This window comes from Melospiza georgiana, chromosome 7 (genome assembly GCF_028018845.1).
Source record: "Melospiza georgiana isolate bMelGeo1 chromosome 7, bMelGeo1.pri, whole genome shotgun sequence".
In the NCBI taxonomy this organism is placed as follows: domain Eukaryota; kingdom Metazoa; phylum Chordata; class Aves; order Passeriformes; family Passerellidae; genus Melospiza; species Melospiza georgiana.
This window is the reverse complement of record NC_080436.1, coordinates 31,092,760-31,111,674: the sequence shown is the minus strand read 5'-3', so window position 1 is coordinate 31,111,674 and position 18,915 is coordinate 31,092,760. Positions and strand designations below refer to the sequence as shown.

Sequence of the window (18,915 nt, the reverse complement as noted above, 5' to 3'; positions counted from 1 at the left end):
TCCTGATCCTTCCTCTCCAACTCTAAAACTGGCAAGCAATGCCACAACTCCAGTCCCTCTCCCTCCCCTGTGGTGCTGGCAAGTCACACACATAGGAAGGGTAGGAATGTCCATTAGCTCTCTGGTGTGGCTGCCCAGGGCTGAATGACAATAAGAGCCTACAGCAGTCCTTTCAAATCTCTCATGTTTTATTTTTCTGACCCAGCAGAGAAAACTGCATCCAGGATGACAGGGAAAAGCTTAGAGGAAAGCTGAGCATACGGCTGTAGGAAAATGCTTATTACTGCAGGAGGTCTCTTAAGGGCAGAGCTCCACCAGAGCCCTCATTGTCCAATTTAATCCAGAGCATCTTGGGCTTTTCCTCTCAGGTTCCTATCATGGCCCATGTTTTTCTGCACATCTCAGATGAGAAGTAAAGGCATCAGATTAGGAAAGCTCAGGGTGAGGAAGATGATGTCACTCTCTTGGACTGTCTGGAGAAATGCATAAAACCTGGGATATTTGCATATTATAATGTATACAGAACATGCACGCTATGTACATGTGGGTAAGGGCAACCTGTAACAATACAAAGATCTAAATAATAAGTGATGTATTGGACTTGGTTCAGTGCCCAGCAACATCCCTAAAAGGCAGGAAAACTTCACTGCTGTCAACAAAGCTAAAGGCAGAGAAACCACTTTAACAACAAATGAGAGAGATTTCACAATTGCAGATTCTGTATAAGCTTACACTGCAAATATTCATTTGACAATACTTGCAGATTAAGAAAGAAATGAAACAAAAACATCAAACACTGAACAAAAACCCCAACCTCCCCCCCACCTCCCCAAATTCTTGGGGCTAGTCTCTTCATGTATTTTAAATTAGGGAAAAATGAGCTGGTTTAATTCACAGTGCTAGTAGAAGAACCAGCAGTGAAAGAGCCTCTTTGACACTATGAATAAACCCCACATACACAAAGATAAATAGAAGGGTGCTGCATGCAAAGTGAAACAGTGAAGACTGTTAGACACGTGTGTATTTTATTAAGAGGAATACACTTACCCTACGTTGGGAATAACCATATAAATCACGAGGCCTCAGCTCACAACCATTTAACAATCTTCTATAAATACCAACTAAAAATATTCACTTCAAACACATTTGGTTTCATTCACTTCCCAGTGCCTATAAATAATCTCTCAGTCAAACAGGAAACCAATGCTGATCCACAGACTACTCTAATCAGTCCACACAAATCACTCCCTGTAATTTCAATAAAAGACTCAAAGGATCTGAAGAATTATTAATAAGAAAAGAATTACAAACTCTCCCAATTGATCCTAGCTTACAGTTCCCTATTTAGGCACCCCTAAAGCACAGCACGCATCAGATTTCTCAACACCTGTGCCCCAGGTGGATGCTTACCTGAGCTGCTGGATTAGATCTTCCCCTTCTTTAATAACATTGAGGGTGGCATCCAGGGTGGCTGTTTGCTGCTGCTGAAACTGCTTGATAAGCTCCTGTACCGCATCCACAGAGTCAGCACAGACATCCTCTAAGAGCTCCTTCTGCAGATCTTCCATCCATGTCCACAGCTGGGAAGAAGGGGAGGGAAATATAAATCAGAGAGGGATTGAGATTTAACCCTTTTGCTCTCTAATTCCAGATCAATAGGCATGAGCTCCAGCTGTATGTTTCACAGGAAAACTGACCTAAAATTTGTAAACCCAAAAAGACACATTTGTTATTGATTCAATTTAAAGCAAGAAAATAAGATAAATATAATATCAGGTAGTTTTAAAAAAAATTAAATTTCTGTTTATTATACAGCAATAACTACTTATTTTATTCAGATTAATTTTTTATACTAGCAACAAATTAAAATCTCCTACAACTGTGTAACCCTTTCAGGAGCTGAGCACTATCAGCTGCTATTAATTTCACATGCAGCTGAAGCCTGTTGCAGGACAGACCTACAATCTTTGGTATGTGTGTATGGTACTGACTGAAGTCTAACTGTGCCTGCTCAGCTATGGCTTCCCAGGGGTTGAGGTTTTGGGGTTTCTTTTTTTTTTTTTTTTTTTTTTTTTTTTCCAGTACTTAAACCCCCTCCTCAAAATGCACTCAGACTCTGCATTTTAACTCTGGGAAAATCCAAACATAGGAGACAGCAATATCACTAATCGACCCCATGAACATCCATTAATTTTGAATAGTTCTGACTACCAGTTTTAAAGCCACAATCGCAGCAACAAATCATTGCCAGTGCTTAGATGAGAATTTCCAGCCAGCTGTTCATCAGAGGTCTGGACAGGGGCAGGAACGCCCCAGCAGCCTCTCACTGGCTGTAAAGGCTTAAAGCGAACAGAGGATTCCCCTTTAAGCTTGTGCTGAAAAGTGAGTGTAAAATTGCACCAACCGAGCTGGCAGGCTGCCAGCACACCCTAATGACTCCACCAGAGACTTTGCTGTGCCACGCCTGCCCCATTAACCCACATTGTGCTGGTGTGTGCTGGAGGTGGCAGCAAAGTCCCAGAGTGGGAAATGCCAAAGGATGCGGTGCCAGCCCCGGCTCCTCCCGCTGCCCCAGGGACTGCAGGGCTTGGTCCCACAGGGGCCTCGGGGTGAACGTGAAGAGAGGAGGACATTGTGTGTGGGTAGCAAAGAGCTGGTGAAAATGTTTATGTTCAAAACGAGTCGTGCTGGATCCCCATCCTGCAGCATTTCCTCTGAGACTGTGAATTCTGCACGTCCACATTAAATGAGAGGAGGATGGGGATGTCTAAAGCTCCAGCTGCCAAAGCTTCTCACAGCCAGGACCCACACCTAAGGCCAGGCACTACGTGTTACACTATACACAGGGTACAGACTTCAAGGATATTGCCCTGGCCCGAATCAAAATTATCAAAACTAGAAGCTGTCCCAGCACACTCATGATACCAGAAAAGGGAGAGCCCAGTGCCTTTTGCTCTGTCCCCACCTCTGCTACTGAGTCCTTGCTTGAGAGACTTACAAAAACAAGCATTACAACATATGCCTTGCTTGTGGGTTTCTCAGAGTCGGCCATGAATATTTTGGGTAAATGCCTCTGTTTATTCATAAATATTATAATGATAATGGCTTGCCCAACTACTGGACTGAAACAGAATGTCTTTGCTTGGAATATTTACATATTTTCACATTCTTAGGAAAAGGGCGCAGTATAAAGAGAAACTATTAATCAAGGAAACAAATGTAAGGGAATAGGCATGAGAAACAAGTGAAAAAATGAAAACAAATTTAATGAGCCAAATAGAGGGCTCATTTCAGTCGTGGTTTGAGGTCCATGTGCTGAACTTTGGGGAGCTACCATAAAGGAAAACGCATTAGTGACTTTATATGTTAATTATATTGAGAATCTTCCTGGTTTTGATCCAATCCCTACACCCACTCAAAGAGTGAGTGCAGCTGGACCAAAACAGAGAAGGACCAGGTTGTTCAGGAATATTATTTCTGCTTATCAGATCTTCAAGTAATAGAGCACTTTGTAAATACAGAAAAATAGCTATGTATATAAATCATCCTTCTGTTTTGAGGTGGGAAAACCACCAGTAGTTTTTAAATTTCTTGTAATTCTTAGTTCCTTTTTCAACTTAAAAAAGCTCAGGAAATTTTCTTTATAAAAATGAAAGTGAAATCAGGAATTTTGTTCATTGTTAGGAATCTGCTATTTTCTTGAAATTATTTTGGTAGGGCAGAGGAGAAAGTTTCCAACCTTCAGAGGAAAATCTTGTGCTCTAAAGTGCCTCCAGAACTCAACTTTTTAGAAGGAGCATTGGGCATTTAAAATCTTACACCACTGTTTGAGTAGGCTTCTAAATCAGTTTCAAAATACTTAAAACATAAACTGTATTGTATTTACCTGGAACCAAAACACTCACTAATTTCAGAGAGCACTCAAATATATTAACTCATATTAGCTTCAGATGTTTCCATTAATGACCTCTGTCTATAAGGATTTGCATAGAAAATCTATCAGAATCTAGGTCATCCTTGACTCAGAGGCCTTTAATCCTTTAGACTCCACCAATCCCTGGAAAACCCTAATACAAAGAATCAGTCAATATTAATAAGATTAGGAAGATCTTTCAGGAAAAACTCACAATAGGAATCTGATTCCAAAACCTCCTAGGTTATGTGCTACAATTAAGAGCACATGGAATAGATTGCTACCATGCCCACTTGTGAATGCCACAGGAATGAAAAGACCAATTCCATGTCACTGCAACACCAGTCAGAACAGCTGTTAATCATAAAACAGGAATCACATCCTGATTGTCACTGCTCAGGAAAATCAGTCCCTCTTAGGGCCTGATGTTTCATTCCAATGCAAGTATTTGAACAATTAAAAAAATCCTGACTCTTAAAGCCCCAAGTCACTGGATACCTTGTGCATTTCCAGTCCATGCTGTGACCTACTCTAAGCTAGATAGCTTAGGCAAAGAAACTGTTCCCATTAAAATCTGACATATTGCACAACACAATTTTCATATTTGCAGAAATTGACTTATTTTATTTTTACCATGAACAAAATTTGTGAGTATTTGTCCCATTCCCATACATACTTCAAACTATTACTAAGGTACCACTTGATCCCATACAGGGGATGTATGTAGACATATGCAGATATTCTAAATATAGAGGCAGAATTTCCACATCCACCTGTGGTGACTTTCAGTCATGCATGTGTCCAGAAAAGGAGATCACCTCTGCATTATGCTACTTAACCGGTACTAAACAAAAAATACAGAATCCATGGAAACAATACAGAAGTATCACAGAAGTAAGTTTTGTTCTTCCTTCAACTGATCTATGCTTTGGTGTGATTAATTGGATATGGAGAACCCAATGCATTAGTGGTAGCACCTGAATTCAGTCTATGAGAGATCTGACTCAAATCTGACTCATGCAAACTACATGTGAAAATGTCATAGTTGTTAGCTATGAGAAGTCTCAGGTAAATACCTATCCCTAAGACATTAATGCTAAAGGTTTATAGTGGCTTCCCAATTGAAGCTTTATTTTATCAAGGCTTTACACAAGACAACTAATTCTCCTCTGATTACTAGAACAGTGGGAAAGAAGAATGACACCCCTCCTTTCTTTTGGGAGAGCATCTGGTGCCCCTCATACATGGTGCCAACAACTTTTGCATCGTTCTTTGATATGAAGCCCAGGCAGTTTCCCTCCATCTAAGAGACAATACAGCTCTTTATTCCCAGCTACTTCATCTGATGAAATACCCTTCATTTTGCTCAATTAGTAAGACCACTTAACTCGAGGTCTGAAGGACACCTGTGCTTGTTACCTTAAATTAATGCTTTTCACTTAGAAAAAGGAACCACTTTAAAGAAAATCTAAAACCTAAAGCGATCGCTAATAAAACCTTGTCTGCATGATTGGAATAACTATTAAACATCCAATGCTTCTATGCCACTGTTTGTAAATGACAGAGATGAGTTATAATCCCCTCAAAAGCAGTTTAAAAGCACTGAGTTATGGGAGCAGTGCAAAGAACCCGTTCAATCCAGGAGATTTACTGTTGTACAGCATTTTTGCTAGTCTTATAAACAAGGATGTTAATGGAAACAAGCAACTTCCCAGGGTTCTGCCCCTTTACTATGCCAGAGGTGCATCGCGTATGGCAGGGCAGGCCCCAAAAGGATGCTCATGACAATTCAGGAAGGGAACATTCATCACAGCAATGGAGACTAGAGCAGAATGCACAAGAATTCAGTGACATGCAGGGACCGTGCTGCCACTCCATGAATTGCAATGTCAATGTTCAGAAAACCAAGGGCAGGCAGAAAAAGACCCCCCCAAAACCCTCACATGAACTGCTCCAGAGAGAGATGCTCATCAACCCTATTTCCCTCTGCTACTATGCCAGGCTTTTACAAGCCAATTCTATGGAAATAATATTTAGCTTTGTCATGATATGCACTAGGAAGTCACACAGATCCCAAGTTAGGTTAATTTATGGCAGAACTTCAGCCTGCACTTGTGTTAAGGCATCTGTTCAAATGCTGTTGTCCAGCTTGAATGCACAGCCTTTAGGAAATTGTCCCCACACCAACATGGTGGCGAAAACAGAACTTTCCAGCACAATTAACCTTCATCTACTGGTATTTATTCATACTTAGTATGCATCCAGTCCCGTTTCAGTTAAAAGAACTGAGCGTTTCTCTAAATTGGAAGCATATTTCAGCAACACTGTCTGAAATCATATTCAATCTCTCAAGAAAATGTCAACAGAAACACAGAAAACAAGGTCTGTAATGATGAGCTGCAAAGTGACCTCATGCCACCAGCAAAGTGTCACATAATGGCAGCACACCTAATAAAAGGTGACAGGATTGGATGTGACCAGACACTACGTATGAAATACCACCACTTCCACGGTAAGACACAACTCATGAGACTCCCTGCTGCAAGACCTAATGTTGTCAGATACCACCAAACTGCTTGGGAAGAAATGACAAGTGGAAAGGGAACATTCTGTGAAAAAACTGATCTCTCCCAAACCTCTTTCTTGCTTTTTCCCTTTTCCTCGCCAATTTCTTGACATTTATCCTTGGTTGGGCTGCATCTGGTGCTTCTGTATGCTCAGGCTTTTTAATTAGTAACCTTGCCTATGGCAAAAGGATTTGCACTGCCTAAACATCTGATGCTTTTTCCAAGTCCTGCATGGACCAGATTGATATAGCACAAAATAATCTCCTCTCAAGGCAAACACGATTTGGGTAGCTAGGCTTACATCAGGGAGTGTGTAGATCCCCAGTCCAAGGTCATGTAATGTAATTCAGGGACTATTTGATCTAGAAGAGAAAATTGATTTTAAAATGAAGAATAAAATGTACATGTTCTGTGCTTCTACTGCCCCCATCATGAATTGTAAAAACATGTTCCTCTTCTAGTATAATTGTAATATGTTATGTGTAATTAGGAATCTTGTTGCAATTGACTTCAGTAACTGTAATAATCAAATTCTGCACTTGATCACACTGGCTTAGAAAAGTTCTTCCTACATTGGAAGATTTACTCAGTTTTACAGCAGTGTGATACAGGACAATTAGGTGCAGGGGAAGCTCCCCACACTCCAAATGCAGCAATCTACTACAATAAATGCAGGTACCCTCACATTCTCCTTATTGTGCATTGGTTCTAAACATCACTTCTCAAATGGCAGCTGCAGCACCTCTTCCTTCTGTGCTTTTTCCAGTGACTGACTGTATCTGTCACTTGCAGTTTTTCCCTGATCTGCTGCTTTGAGCCTTTTGTGTAACTTTGTGCACTATGCCCTGGGAATCACAGAAATAAATAATTTGTGACCATTCTGAATCATTCTGAATCTTGCTAAGGACTGAAAAAACTACATGACTTTTCTTTAACCAGTCAGTCTGGTTGGATCCATTTACTTGAGCCACTCCACTGTTAAATAGACACACTCCACTAGCTAAATAGACTCCAGTGCACAGATGTACTTCAGGTGAAAGACAGAATGTGTATTTTGAGTGATGAGTGAATTACAGGAGTGTACCTGTGTGGCTTTGATGAAGATTTACTCGGTACACAGATTATTGCTGGCTGCCCACTCTGTTGCCCTTGTACACAGCACTGAAGCCCACACACTGGAACTGGGAGAAGCTTATCTTCCTCAGCTTCAGGAAATCAGAATGAGCAGAAATGTGTCTAATAAAAGAATGCTTTATGAAAGTTGGCACATCTTATTTAAAGATGCTCATAAAACTTCCTTTTAGCACAAACCACTTATCTGGAGAGTGAGGCACACAGGCTCACATTTCCACAACATTCAAAACACATGCAAGGGCCTCAAAAGCCAAGAAAAATATTTGAGTGGAGCCATTGGTCTGTAACAATGGTGGTGAATGGCCTGAAAAATGTGAATAACAAGGTATGAACTTAAATGAAGTCTACAGGAATCCTTTGGCTAGCACATAGTGGAAGGATGGAAAGAACCTCTCTTCCCTGCACAGGTTTGACTTCCTGACATTTGGTTTATGTGGCTGCATTTACAAGCATTTGATTCTCATTACTTTGATTTTGTCTCCATTTGGTTTATGTGGCTGCATTTACAAGCATTTGATTCTCATTACTTTGATTCTGTCTCTTTTACCAATCTTTTGCCACCACAGATGGCAGAATTTATTCAGTAGTGGCCTGGCTGTGCTTCAAACTCCCCTGCTCAAAAGCGGGATGTGCTGCCAGAATACCACAGCTCTTTTCTTTCCCAGCTACTTAATCCTTCATGAAAAGAACTTGCTTCTGGGCAACAAATGGTCAGGAAAGAAGGGCACCCTGTACCACCCCAGCTGTCCTGGTTCCTCAGTCCCAGATCTTTGGTAGCTTTACAGACAAGATTCAGCTCTGCAAAAACCACCACCAAAGGTAATGACTGGTGAATGTTGGCATCTTGGTCCAGGCCACAGCCGACCTTCTGGAGCTGGAGGGGGATTGGCTTTTATTTTCTGCTTCATGATAACTGATTGCTGATAACCCAGAGTGTACTTTGATATAGCCCTCTCCACAGCTACAATTATCAAAATGATAATGGTGATCTGCCTTCTCCAAGGAAACTCCACACAGACAAGGGACAGCACACACATTACTGCATGGGCACCTCTGCCAGGTCACTTCTACCACATTCTCTAATTTCTGCCTGCAAATTCACCTCTGATGGGAGTAGGAGAATATTTAGGAACTGAGTAGTTCTTAAAAATACCAAGCAAACACAATTATTCTATTAGAATAATAGAACCACAAAATCATTAAAGTTGAAAAAGACCTTTAAGATGACTAAGTCCAACCTTCCATTTAGCACCACCAGCACACAGATTCAGCTCCCAACAAAAACCATGGTCATACTAATAGGAGGCATAAGTCTAAGGTTTGATGTTTCACAGCCCTGCTGTGAGAAGAGAGGCAGGTATTTTCAAAGTTGGATTTTGCATACTGTAGTGCATCTGTTTCAGTTGTTAATATAATCATAGTGAAGGGTGAAGGACAAAATTTCTAGCTTTTGAACAAAACACATAGTGCTTCATTCTAACACTGAAAATTCTGAAGTGTGAATTGGTGTGAATATGTGAATCAGTGTGAGTATGTGAATATTCACTCAGTGAATATTTTATGTGCAGTGAGCCAGTTCGGGTCATTTTAATGTTTTATGATTTTTTTTTTTTTTTTAATCTGGATATAATATGAAAAAAGGAACAAAAGCGCTGTCTGGGACAGGAGCTGTGTGTAAGACAAACACATGTTCAGAGAACAAGACCTTTTCAGAACTTCCAGAAGTTGCCAGCAAGTGGAGTTGCTAAACTGAATATCCCCTGCATCACAAATCTTTATTATCCAGTGGGCGATTGCTCTGGAAAGTCAATATTAGCAGTAAAAGTCAAACAACAAATTTTTAAGTTCAGTAACATTAACTTTGATTCCTGTGTCAATGCACAGTGAGTGACAGGATTACAGGATATATCCCAGAACCACTGTCATGTTTGCTCCATGATTAACTTAGATACATTCTGTCAGCTCTTCTGATGGGAGTCAATAGCAGCTGACCTCAGTCTCCTGAGCTTTCTGCTCCCTGTGTCCCAGCAGCTCTGCCTCAAAGTGAAGAACAAGCCCTGTCAGAATTAGTGATCTACACTGAAATAATCTCCCAATCACAATATTCAACTCAGGCAGAGAAAATTTAATTTCACAGGTCTTGGTTATCAAGCAAAATTAAGTTAGCAGTGCCTGCAATAAAACACTGTTACCATTTCTGACTGACAGGGCAGCCCCACTCCATTACCCACTGATGTCTGTGGGGTGATCAAGGTGACCTACTGACCACAAATAATACAGGTTATAATGCAGGAAGCTGTCTGACACTTAATGGTCCAGGACTTAGCTCTCACTTTCTCATGGCCTTATTAGACAAGATTTTCAGAGTGAAACTTTCCATACCAGGTGTCTGCCTAAGGCTGAACTTGATGAATTTTGAGGTGAAAGGGCCAGAATGAGAGAAAGGGATAGAAAAGGTACTTTGCCTGTGTTAGTTTTATTTCTGTTCAAATGAGATGCTCCAGACCCTCCATGCTTTGAAGCAAGGGTTTGAAATTTTGCAGGGCTCAGCCTTGATGTCAAGAATACACATTATGTCATTCATATGAACATTTTCCCAAATTTGGTCACTCAGAAGACCTCTGCCAAGTTCCAGTTTGCACATGTTCATAGTAACCTGTTAGGAATCTGGCAGTTCCTTTTTCTCAACATTAAATGTTTTCTGAGCCCATTCTGTGGGCCAGGTAGGCATGGCAGGTTCCACATGGAATGCCTGCCTTGAGCACCTTGTCCTCCTGCTCTTCTGATTCACTAAACAACAACAAAGCACAGGGCACATGATCTGAACACACAATTCTCTGCCTCTCTGTTTTTTTCCATGCTGGACTCAACACAGAACTGGTAATCTGGAGCCCACTGAGAAATGAGAAACCTAGAGGTGGTAAGACATGCTTTTCATGCCCCAAAGAACTATGAAACAAGTACAGAACTGTTTCATATTTTAGTTAAGGCCCATATACTATAAATGGATCTAAATTCAGTGAAGTTCCTTCTCATTCTTCAGTTAGCAACTGCATCCCCAGCCAGTACAAGCAACATAACCTAACTTACGCAGTAACACAAGTAACACAACCTTAGCTATGCAAGAGGACTTAAAAATTTTTAATGACATAAAAGTGGTCACAGTGCTCTTTCCTCTCTACATTTTAATACTTGGAAATGTAAAGTACACTGCAGAACCTTAAGCATAAAACTCAGACACTAAAATATTAAGATTCAGACAATGAATTGAAAGATGTTTTCTTTTGTCCTTGAGGGTTTGAATCTTCAGGGTGTGATTTTATGACATCTGCAACCTCTTCTCCAGGAAGCTCAAAAAATATTCTCTTTTAAACAAAATCAAATGCCAGCCAACAATTCTCTATCATCATTTGATCCTGAAGCCAAAAGTTCACAGAAAAACGTCAGCTATCATGAGATTTGTGATAAAAGTGCAAGATCCGACAATCCTGACAATAATTGATTCAGATTTGAAGAAAGAACCTAAATTCAATTATACTTAGTCCTGAGAGAAATTATTCAGGTACGAGTCTGTTGAATGCATTTATGCCAGTGATAATAATTTATAACTTTACCCTGCCATACAGATAATTGGATTTAATTCCCACAGTACCAGGTTTCTGCTCACACCATCAGAAATGCCTTGGTCCAAAAGGGTACAAAAATATTGACTACAAACTAGAAAAGCATAAAGAATGCTATAGGACAGTGAGACACACGAAATCTTGTTTACAGGCATGGCAATAGGACACCTACATTATTCAAGAGTGAAAAATCACTTAAAGTACTGCTTCCAATTTATGCCTCTAAGGTGTTATTACACACCAAAAAGTCCTCATTTCAGCCTATTGTATACATTGTTAAATAAGGTTAATTAAAAAACCAATCAAATATATTTTTATGCTTAATTGACTGTGGCTTTGATTACCCACATTACCCATAGGGATACCTACATTTAAATGACTCCCTAATTCAACACCACCTATTGTCCTGAAGAAAGTACAGGAAGACTGAGTACAAAAGGAAACATTTGTTTGACAGGAGAAAAAAGGTAGGAGCAGTTAAAAGTTTCTCAGGTGGTGAGAATCTGAGCAGATGCATGTGGAGATGAAGGGGTGGGCAGAGTACAGGTGAAGGAGTGGGAAGTTCACAGTCAATGAACTCATCCACACCTGGGAATTACCACATCAGAAATTCACAATTCACACAACCTGTGCTGGGAAGACTGTCAGAAGAAACATGTTCATAGCAGGAAGATCTTTAGAATATTTCCAAAAAAAGAAACAGTGTCAGTAAGACCAATTCTTTCTACTAATTTACCCTTTCACCAGCTGTGTCTCAATAGATTAATACAACATGAATCATAGAATAGTTTGGGTTGGAAGGGACTTTTATAGGAGAGAGGCACCCAGAGTCTGTCCACTCTGCTTCATCTCCTTAAAAATGACATGAATTAATTGCTGAACTTTCCAAAAACACATCACAGAACCAATCTGTCTCACAGGAAAACATTAATGAGGCAAATACTTAGCATTTACTCTTAACATCTCAAGAACAGCATAGATGCTAGCATAGAAAACTGTTTTTTAAATAATCTTTTAAAAATGTTAATTTTTAATACATCTGCATTTTTATTCACCAAAACAGAGCTCATTAAAACCAGGTCTGTAGAGCAGGCAAACTCCCTTCTTGTTGAAGAACAGGAGTATAATGCACTGCAATCCCAATTCCTTCATGCAGGGAGGCTTTATTTCTCAAAACCAAATTAGGCTACACAATACCACTAACTTTTTTTTACTAATCATCACCTGCATAGGTGAATCAAGGTTAACCACAGCAGGAAACTCTTATGAAATAATTTTTACAGAGGAAATAACCAATTAAGTTTCCCCAGTGGCAAACCAGCATAGCTGTAAGTGTTTGAGCAACTCTGGGAAGAACAGCATTATCCACAAACAGAGAGTTAACTATATTTTAGTATATTGCAGAAGCAGGATGTAAAAGAAAAACCTTCATGTACCAACAGCTATAATGTACATGCTGTAAACTCCATCTTCCATACACATATAAATAAATGTATTCATGTACCTTCCACTTCAGGGGCTCCCCAACATCCTGAAGCCTGATATATACAACTTGTTTGTAACATGTAAATCAACAAGCAGAGGCAAAACTTTCAGCTTCTCAGAATATCTTCCTGATCAAGTGTGCTTTCACAAACAGATGCTGCAGAGCGTGAAAACAACCATCCTGACTAATTCCATCTCTTTCAGCAGAAACCCTATCTTTAAAAGTCACTCACCACTGAATGGCCTTTGGACTGCAGAAAATGTGAAGTATGCTTTAATTACATCCCCAGTGGCCTCCCATTTGATGTCCTGTCCACTGTATCTCCTCTGGCAAGTCAGCTTATCTCTGGATATTTTTCAATTACACTAAACAGCATTTATTCAGGTCCTCACTGATTCACTGTATCAGTATGTGGCTGTTTTTCCTTTAACAGTTGTCTTGAAAAGTCAAGTCTGCCTCATTAAACAATGTAAGATTTCTAGTAACACATAAAGATACTGGATACATTAATTAACAGTACATTTAAATGGAATCCTCAGAGGATCATGCTGCTGGCATGTTTGTACTTAAAGTGTTCTTACAAGAGAATTCTTGCTTTCTAACAATACATTCTAGTTGTGATTAAGCACCACTGGAGATGGTGTTGCTATATTTTAGTGTACCTGTAAAATTCATACATTTCATTCACATTTTATTTCCTCTTCACAACAGTTACTCAAATGCATGAAATGAACTGGATAATATCAGCCCAGTGTGGTGAAAATGCCTTTTCTCTGTTATCTGAGTTTCCAGAGACAGCCTCTTGCAGCACTCTACAATACCCAGCAAAATTCCCTCGTGCACCTCTTACCTCTTTGGTGTGGGTATGGAAGGAGACTGACATGTCCAAGAGAAGTTTCCTCTGTTCCACCCTCCGGACAAAGTCCTGAATCCGAACTTCCAGATGCCGGGCTGCTTTATAGATCTCTTCAGGGTCACATTCCCCAGTCTGAGCCAACTGCTCTGCAGCCTCCAAGAGCTTGTCTGCATTGGTGTATGTATTCTACCAGCAAACAAAGCAAGAAACACAGTATGAGTAATACAACCATGGCAAGTAAACCCCTGAAAGAGGCTGTTTATCCTTAAGACATAAAAGAAAGTGATTACCAGAGTTTTAAAACAATCACAATATTTCTTACTGGCATTGCCATCTGTGAAAGGAGAACATATAAAGCCACACAAATGCCTGAGTACACACGAAATTATTTCTTATTTGAAACACACCACCTCAACCCAATCCTGCCAGGCACAGCAATAGGACTTCCCATTTGTTTATTTCCAAGTTCCCTGCAATTTCTCAAAGATAATGGCACGAAGCAAGTGGGACTCACCAGCTCAGAAGGCTGCAGTGCCTCACATGACCCTCAGCCACCAGCTCACTGCACTGGCCTCCCAAAAGCTCTCACATTACAGTGTGTAATCATGGTAGCCAGAGATGTCTCAGCCCCGAGAAATATTTGCCTTTCACTGGTTTTTGTGAGATAGACCATGTCTTCAAGCTCCTTCTCTGGTTTTTTCCTCTTGTCTACTGTTCTGCATCCCATTTACAGATGGACTGAGTCCATGTGATTTGCTTGCAGCTGCCAGTGTGTAATGCTCGGTTCCAGTTTGCCCAGGGCACGTACCTGCCCTGCATTACACAGGAATTTGAACACTGCACTATCCTGAATACATTTACCCCACAGCCACAGCCTTTATGATATGAGGTGTAGGACTCCTACTTCACAGAGAGGGAACAGAAGAACCCAGGAGCAAATTAATGTACCCAAGACATGCCAAGTAAGAAAGAGGAAATCTACCCAACTTGCCTGAGGTTTCAAGCTACCTGCCCATCCTTTCTCTCTTTTTTTCACATCTCTGGAAAACACCACTCAACTAATACAGCAGAGAGTCTCATGAATAACAGGAGAAATGGAAAGTGAGTGCAGCCATCTTCTCCAGAACCATGGAGCTATGCCTTAGTCAGGTTAGCAAACTAAACAGAGCCAGCCCCTGCTGTCATATAAGAGCTTTCTTCACTCAAGATGAGGCCAATAGCTCTTTGGTATTCAACACTTAACAAAAATAAGGAGAGACAAAGATATCAGCTTCAGGGTGTTTCCATTACTGGGCTAGATCTTTGGAACTGCTTGGCATCAGCTTGAGACTGCTCTCACTGGGAATTTTAACTTCTGCTTCAATGTAGAATTGGAGCACCTTCCTTGTCAAAATCCTCCTCAGCTCAAAAATGCATTAACTGATGCATACACACAAAATACCTCTAACACTATGGACACACAAGTATTTCTGAGCATTACACAAACACTGTCAAAAATAAAAGCCATGGATCAAGCCATGTTGTTCCTACTTAGATAATGTCCTGCTGCAGTCAACAGTTATTGTTTCAGAAAATGTTCAGTACAGAGATGGAGCACTGACCTCTGAGTGTTTAATGGAGGAAAATATTTCCAGTTATAAAAAAGCAAAAAGAAAACATCTCATTCACTGTTCATTTTCTGAGGGCTGACAATAAATATCTGGTATTTGCATTTCTCCTTTTGGACTGTGAAGAACATACTTGAGACAGTTTTGCTACCAATAGTAAATTTTTATTCCCTCACTTTCAGGCTACTGCTGTAATGGTTAGGCTGTTAACAGCAGCAAAATTTTATGTTTTAATAATCATTTTTTGGAAAACCTCTTTAGCTGAGAGTTTGTAAAAAATGTTCCATTTAATGTGATCTGAATTAGGGTCCAGTTGCACTTAACAGTATCCTTTCTGAATGATCCCCTTCCAATAGTATTTGGAGCAGATGCCAAAGCTAGCACAATTTTTTCAAAGTCTAGTCCACACCAGTGTTTTTCACACATTACCACTACAACAACTCACACACCAGTCCAGCTCCCTGAGCACAAGACTGTTCCTGCTTTTATATGTATTATTTTGTGTACTTGTAAGTGCCTTCCCTCTCTCCTTGTGGCACAGATTTGGGACACAAAACAGTTTTGTTGAAATACAGTATGGACACATTTGCTGCATTTGACCCTGAGACATTTAGGTCCATCTCTTCTGAAAGCCACAGAGTTTTACTGACTCCAATGCGTGCTATGTTGAATTACCTGTAGATGAGATGAGTTCACAGATACAATGACCAGATGTAAACACACTGGTGAAAAGTGTGTAGGCTGGACCCTAGACTTTGGGGGAGAAAGAATGCAGACTGGCCTCAACAGAGGCTCTGGTCTCACTGCACAGACAAAAAAAGATTTAGCAGCCCCTTTGCACTGCACAAGGTTCTCCAAAGGCAAAGGGGATTTTCTGCAGGGAAGCTAATGGGGTGTGGAAGGAGCCACTCAGTGTCTTCCCTGGGCTGTGACAGGCACTGTCAGCACACAGGGATGCTTCCCTGAAGAATGCATACCTAATTTTGGATATGTTTGCATAAATGTGTCATGCACAAAAAGCTTGGACACAGTGCATTTTGAGTATGGAGACATTTTTCTTCACCTCTTTTTCTATCTTTGTCCACTGAGGTCACAGGTAAGTGTCTGGATTTTAAAACAGGTGCAGTTTATGACAGGAGAAACAACTAATGGTTATATTCCTGCCATTCTAGAAGGAAGGCCTGGTGCTGAGAGATTTCCAGCTCGCTGTTGCAGATTTAAGAGATTTAGATACATTTTAGATAAGCAGCCACATTTGGGAGCTCTCCACCCTCGCCTTGAACTCCTGAGCTTTGTGTGCTCATGAAAGGACTGTCCTCCCCTGTCAGCTGTCGAGATGTACACACAGCACAGGCCAAATAAGCCAGAGGTTACTCATTTGTTGAGGGCTTGCTCTACTTCTCTTCTGTTTGTTTGCTTAAAGTGTACATAAATCATACCAGATGTTGTTACACATATCAAATATTTTCATGTACATCTATTGCTCCACAGGCATTGAACCAAAGTGCTGTTGAAGCTGAGAGCTTCATTCTGGTTGGTGCTATAATGCTGCACTGCTTCCCTGCTCCTACATTTTCATCCTAAGCTTGCTCTCTTGTTAATAAGCTCTTTGGGGTACAGACCCTTATTATATTTTTTTGTTTGAAGCACTTTCTACTTTTTTGGTGTGACATAACCTTGGATCAGGCAGGGTGAGAATCTAAGAGAGAATCGAGTTCTACAATGAAGAAAAGCATGAACTGCCTCCTTGTCCCACCATCCCCATCCAAAAGAGGTTAGCTCACATTCCCAGTCCTGAGATCTGGCAGGAAAAAAATTCCATGAGTTATAAAATTGTATGCTTTCTGAAGTTTTAGGGTTGTGTGGCAATTTTTCTTAATATTGTCTTAACCCATGAGGGAACTGTCATGTGCAAACCCTTGAAATTCTTGGTGAATTCTTGGCAAACTGCTGACTGGCATTCCACACTTCTGCATCATTTCATGCACAAAACCAACTTCCACCTTATATCTCTTAATAATATTTGTAGACCAATCTTTGCATAATGACCTATTTCAATAATGAAACCTGCAAACACAAGAAAATCAATCTATCTATCTATCTATCTATCTATCTATCTATCTATCTATCTATCTATCTATCTATCTATCTATCTATCTCTTTGTGAACTTCCTCACACTTTTAAGGTATCAATCAGTTTAGCACAGCATTTTGGTTTTGGCCCATGTGCATTTACAGAAAATTATTCCATGTAGTTTTTATCTACTGCTAGGAACTGCACATGTAAGTAGTTTATTGCTGCATGTTTTAAGGCTGATTACATTGAAAATAGCTGTGTCTAGTGATAGTCCAGGGTAAAGTTCATGTCCTTAATCTGGACAATTTTTTTCCAGAACAATCTGCCCCTGCACACTCTTTTACAGCTGTTTATTTTATTTGACGGATTTTCATGGTAACTGTCTCCAAGTTCTCCAAAGTGCAGTGAGCCATTCCCACCAGCCAGAGAAAGATGTTTGTTGTAAACATCAGGAGAAACAAGGAGGGTGGAACAGGGCAGGTGATCAGGTACATGATCACATTAAACACAAACTACATACCCCAGACCTCACTTCCCAAGCAGATGTTGAGATAAGGGGGATGAGGTAGCACTAGTCTGCATTGACCAAGTTCTAGGGCTGTGCAAGGCAGTTCCAGGCAAAGATTCCTTGTACTGATTCAGAGAGCTTTGTCACCTGGGTTTTACCATGAAAAAGGCATGGAAGAGAAGGCATCTCTGGAGGGCAGGAAGTACCAACTAGAGAGTGAAAGAGGACTAGCTTAGACCTGATATTCTTGACTAAAGACTAGTGATGTGAATCCCTCATTATGCCTGCAGGCTGAAGTTTAGGAGACTTATTAGGCTTTCTCTGATGTGATATCTCCCTTATGTTCTTTAGAGTCATGACTCTCCAGTACCAGCAATGAAATGTCTGTATCAGCACTCCTGCTGGGAACTTGAGACAAAGTTCAAAGCCTGATCCATCTCTTACTGAAAACAGTAAAAAGGATTTTACTGACTTCAGGGAGAACTGGGTCAGCCTTCTAACCATCTCCCCAAGATCACAGGAGAGGAAAATGGCAAAGGGCTAAAAATAGAACTCTGGAGGACTGGTACCTGTTCTGTGCATAGACAGCAAGTAGAATTCCTGCCCAACAAAACTACAGCACGATTCACTGTGGCAAAACTGTAATTACAGAGCTGATTCTGCAGTTCTTGTCAAGCCTTATAAACTATTGTTATCCTTAATTATAAAGCTCAGTTACTGCTATCAGATTCTTTGCTCAAGCTACTTCATCAAAATTAGCTCCAGTATTTGTTGAGGTTAAGTGATCTCACAGTCAGGCCTTTGTGAAGAATTATATCTTTAGTAACTTGATATTCTAAAGCTAAAATCAGTGACCACAATGAAACATTTCTTTGATAAATAAATCTGGGGTTTAACAAAGCATCCATCTTTGTCAAAATCCCTCCTCCCTTATGAAGGGCAAAGGCTAAGTGCATATGATGATCTAATGTAAGTTGTGATTTTATTCCATTTGAATTGCACATAATCAAATCAAGACTTATATTCTTACTTGTACTCCGTGGTTGTAATTCAAACCAGACTTACCAGGAATTACAGTTACAGAAGTTACAGGCAGAATATCTCTCTGAGGTAATGCAGCCACTCACTCTGTCAGTACAAGATT

The 18,915-nt window shown here is 40.3% G+C and overlaps 1 protein-coding gene across 8 annotated transcripts in view; it reads right to left on the bottom strand.

The window, feature by feature from the left end:
- The window catches only part of KALRN (kalirin RhoGEF kinase), a 462,312-nt gene that overhangs the window by 180,045 nt on the left and 263,352 nt on the right, over positions 1 to 18,915 (bottom strand). For all 8 annotated transcript variants that reach the window (XM_058028572.1, XM_058028576.1, XM_058028573.1 and 5 more), the window contains exons 11-12: positions 13,574 to 13,765; positions 1,411 to 1,580 (exon numbers count right to left, since the gene is read on the bottom strand). In XM_058028572.1, the coding sequence (XP_057884555.1) occupies positions 1,411 to 1,580; positions 13,574 to 13,765 (362 nt within the window). The remainder of the gene's footprint in view (positions 1 to 1,410; positions 1,581 to 13,573; positions 13,766 to 18,915) is intronic.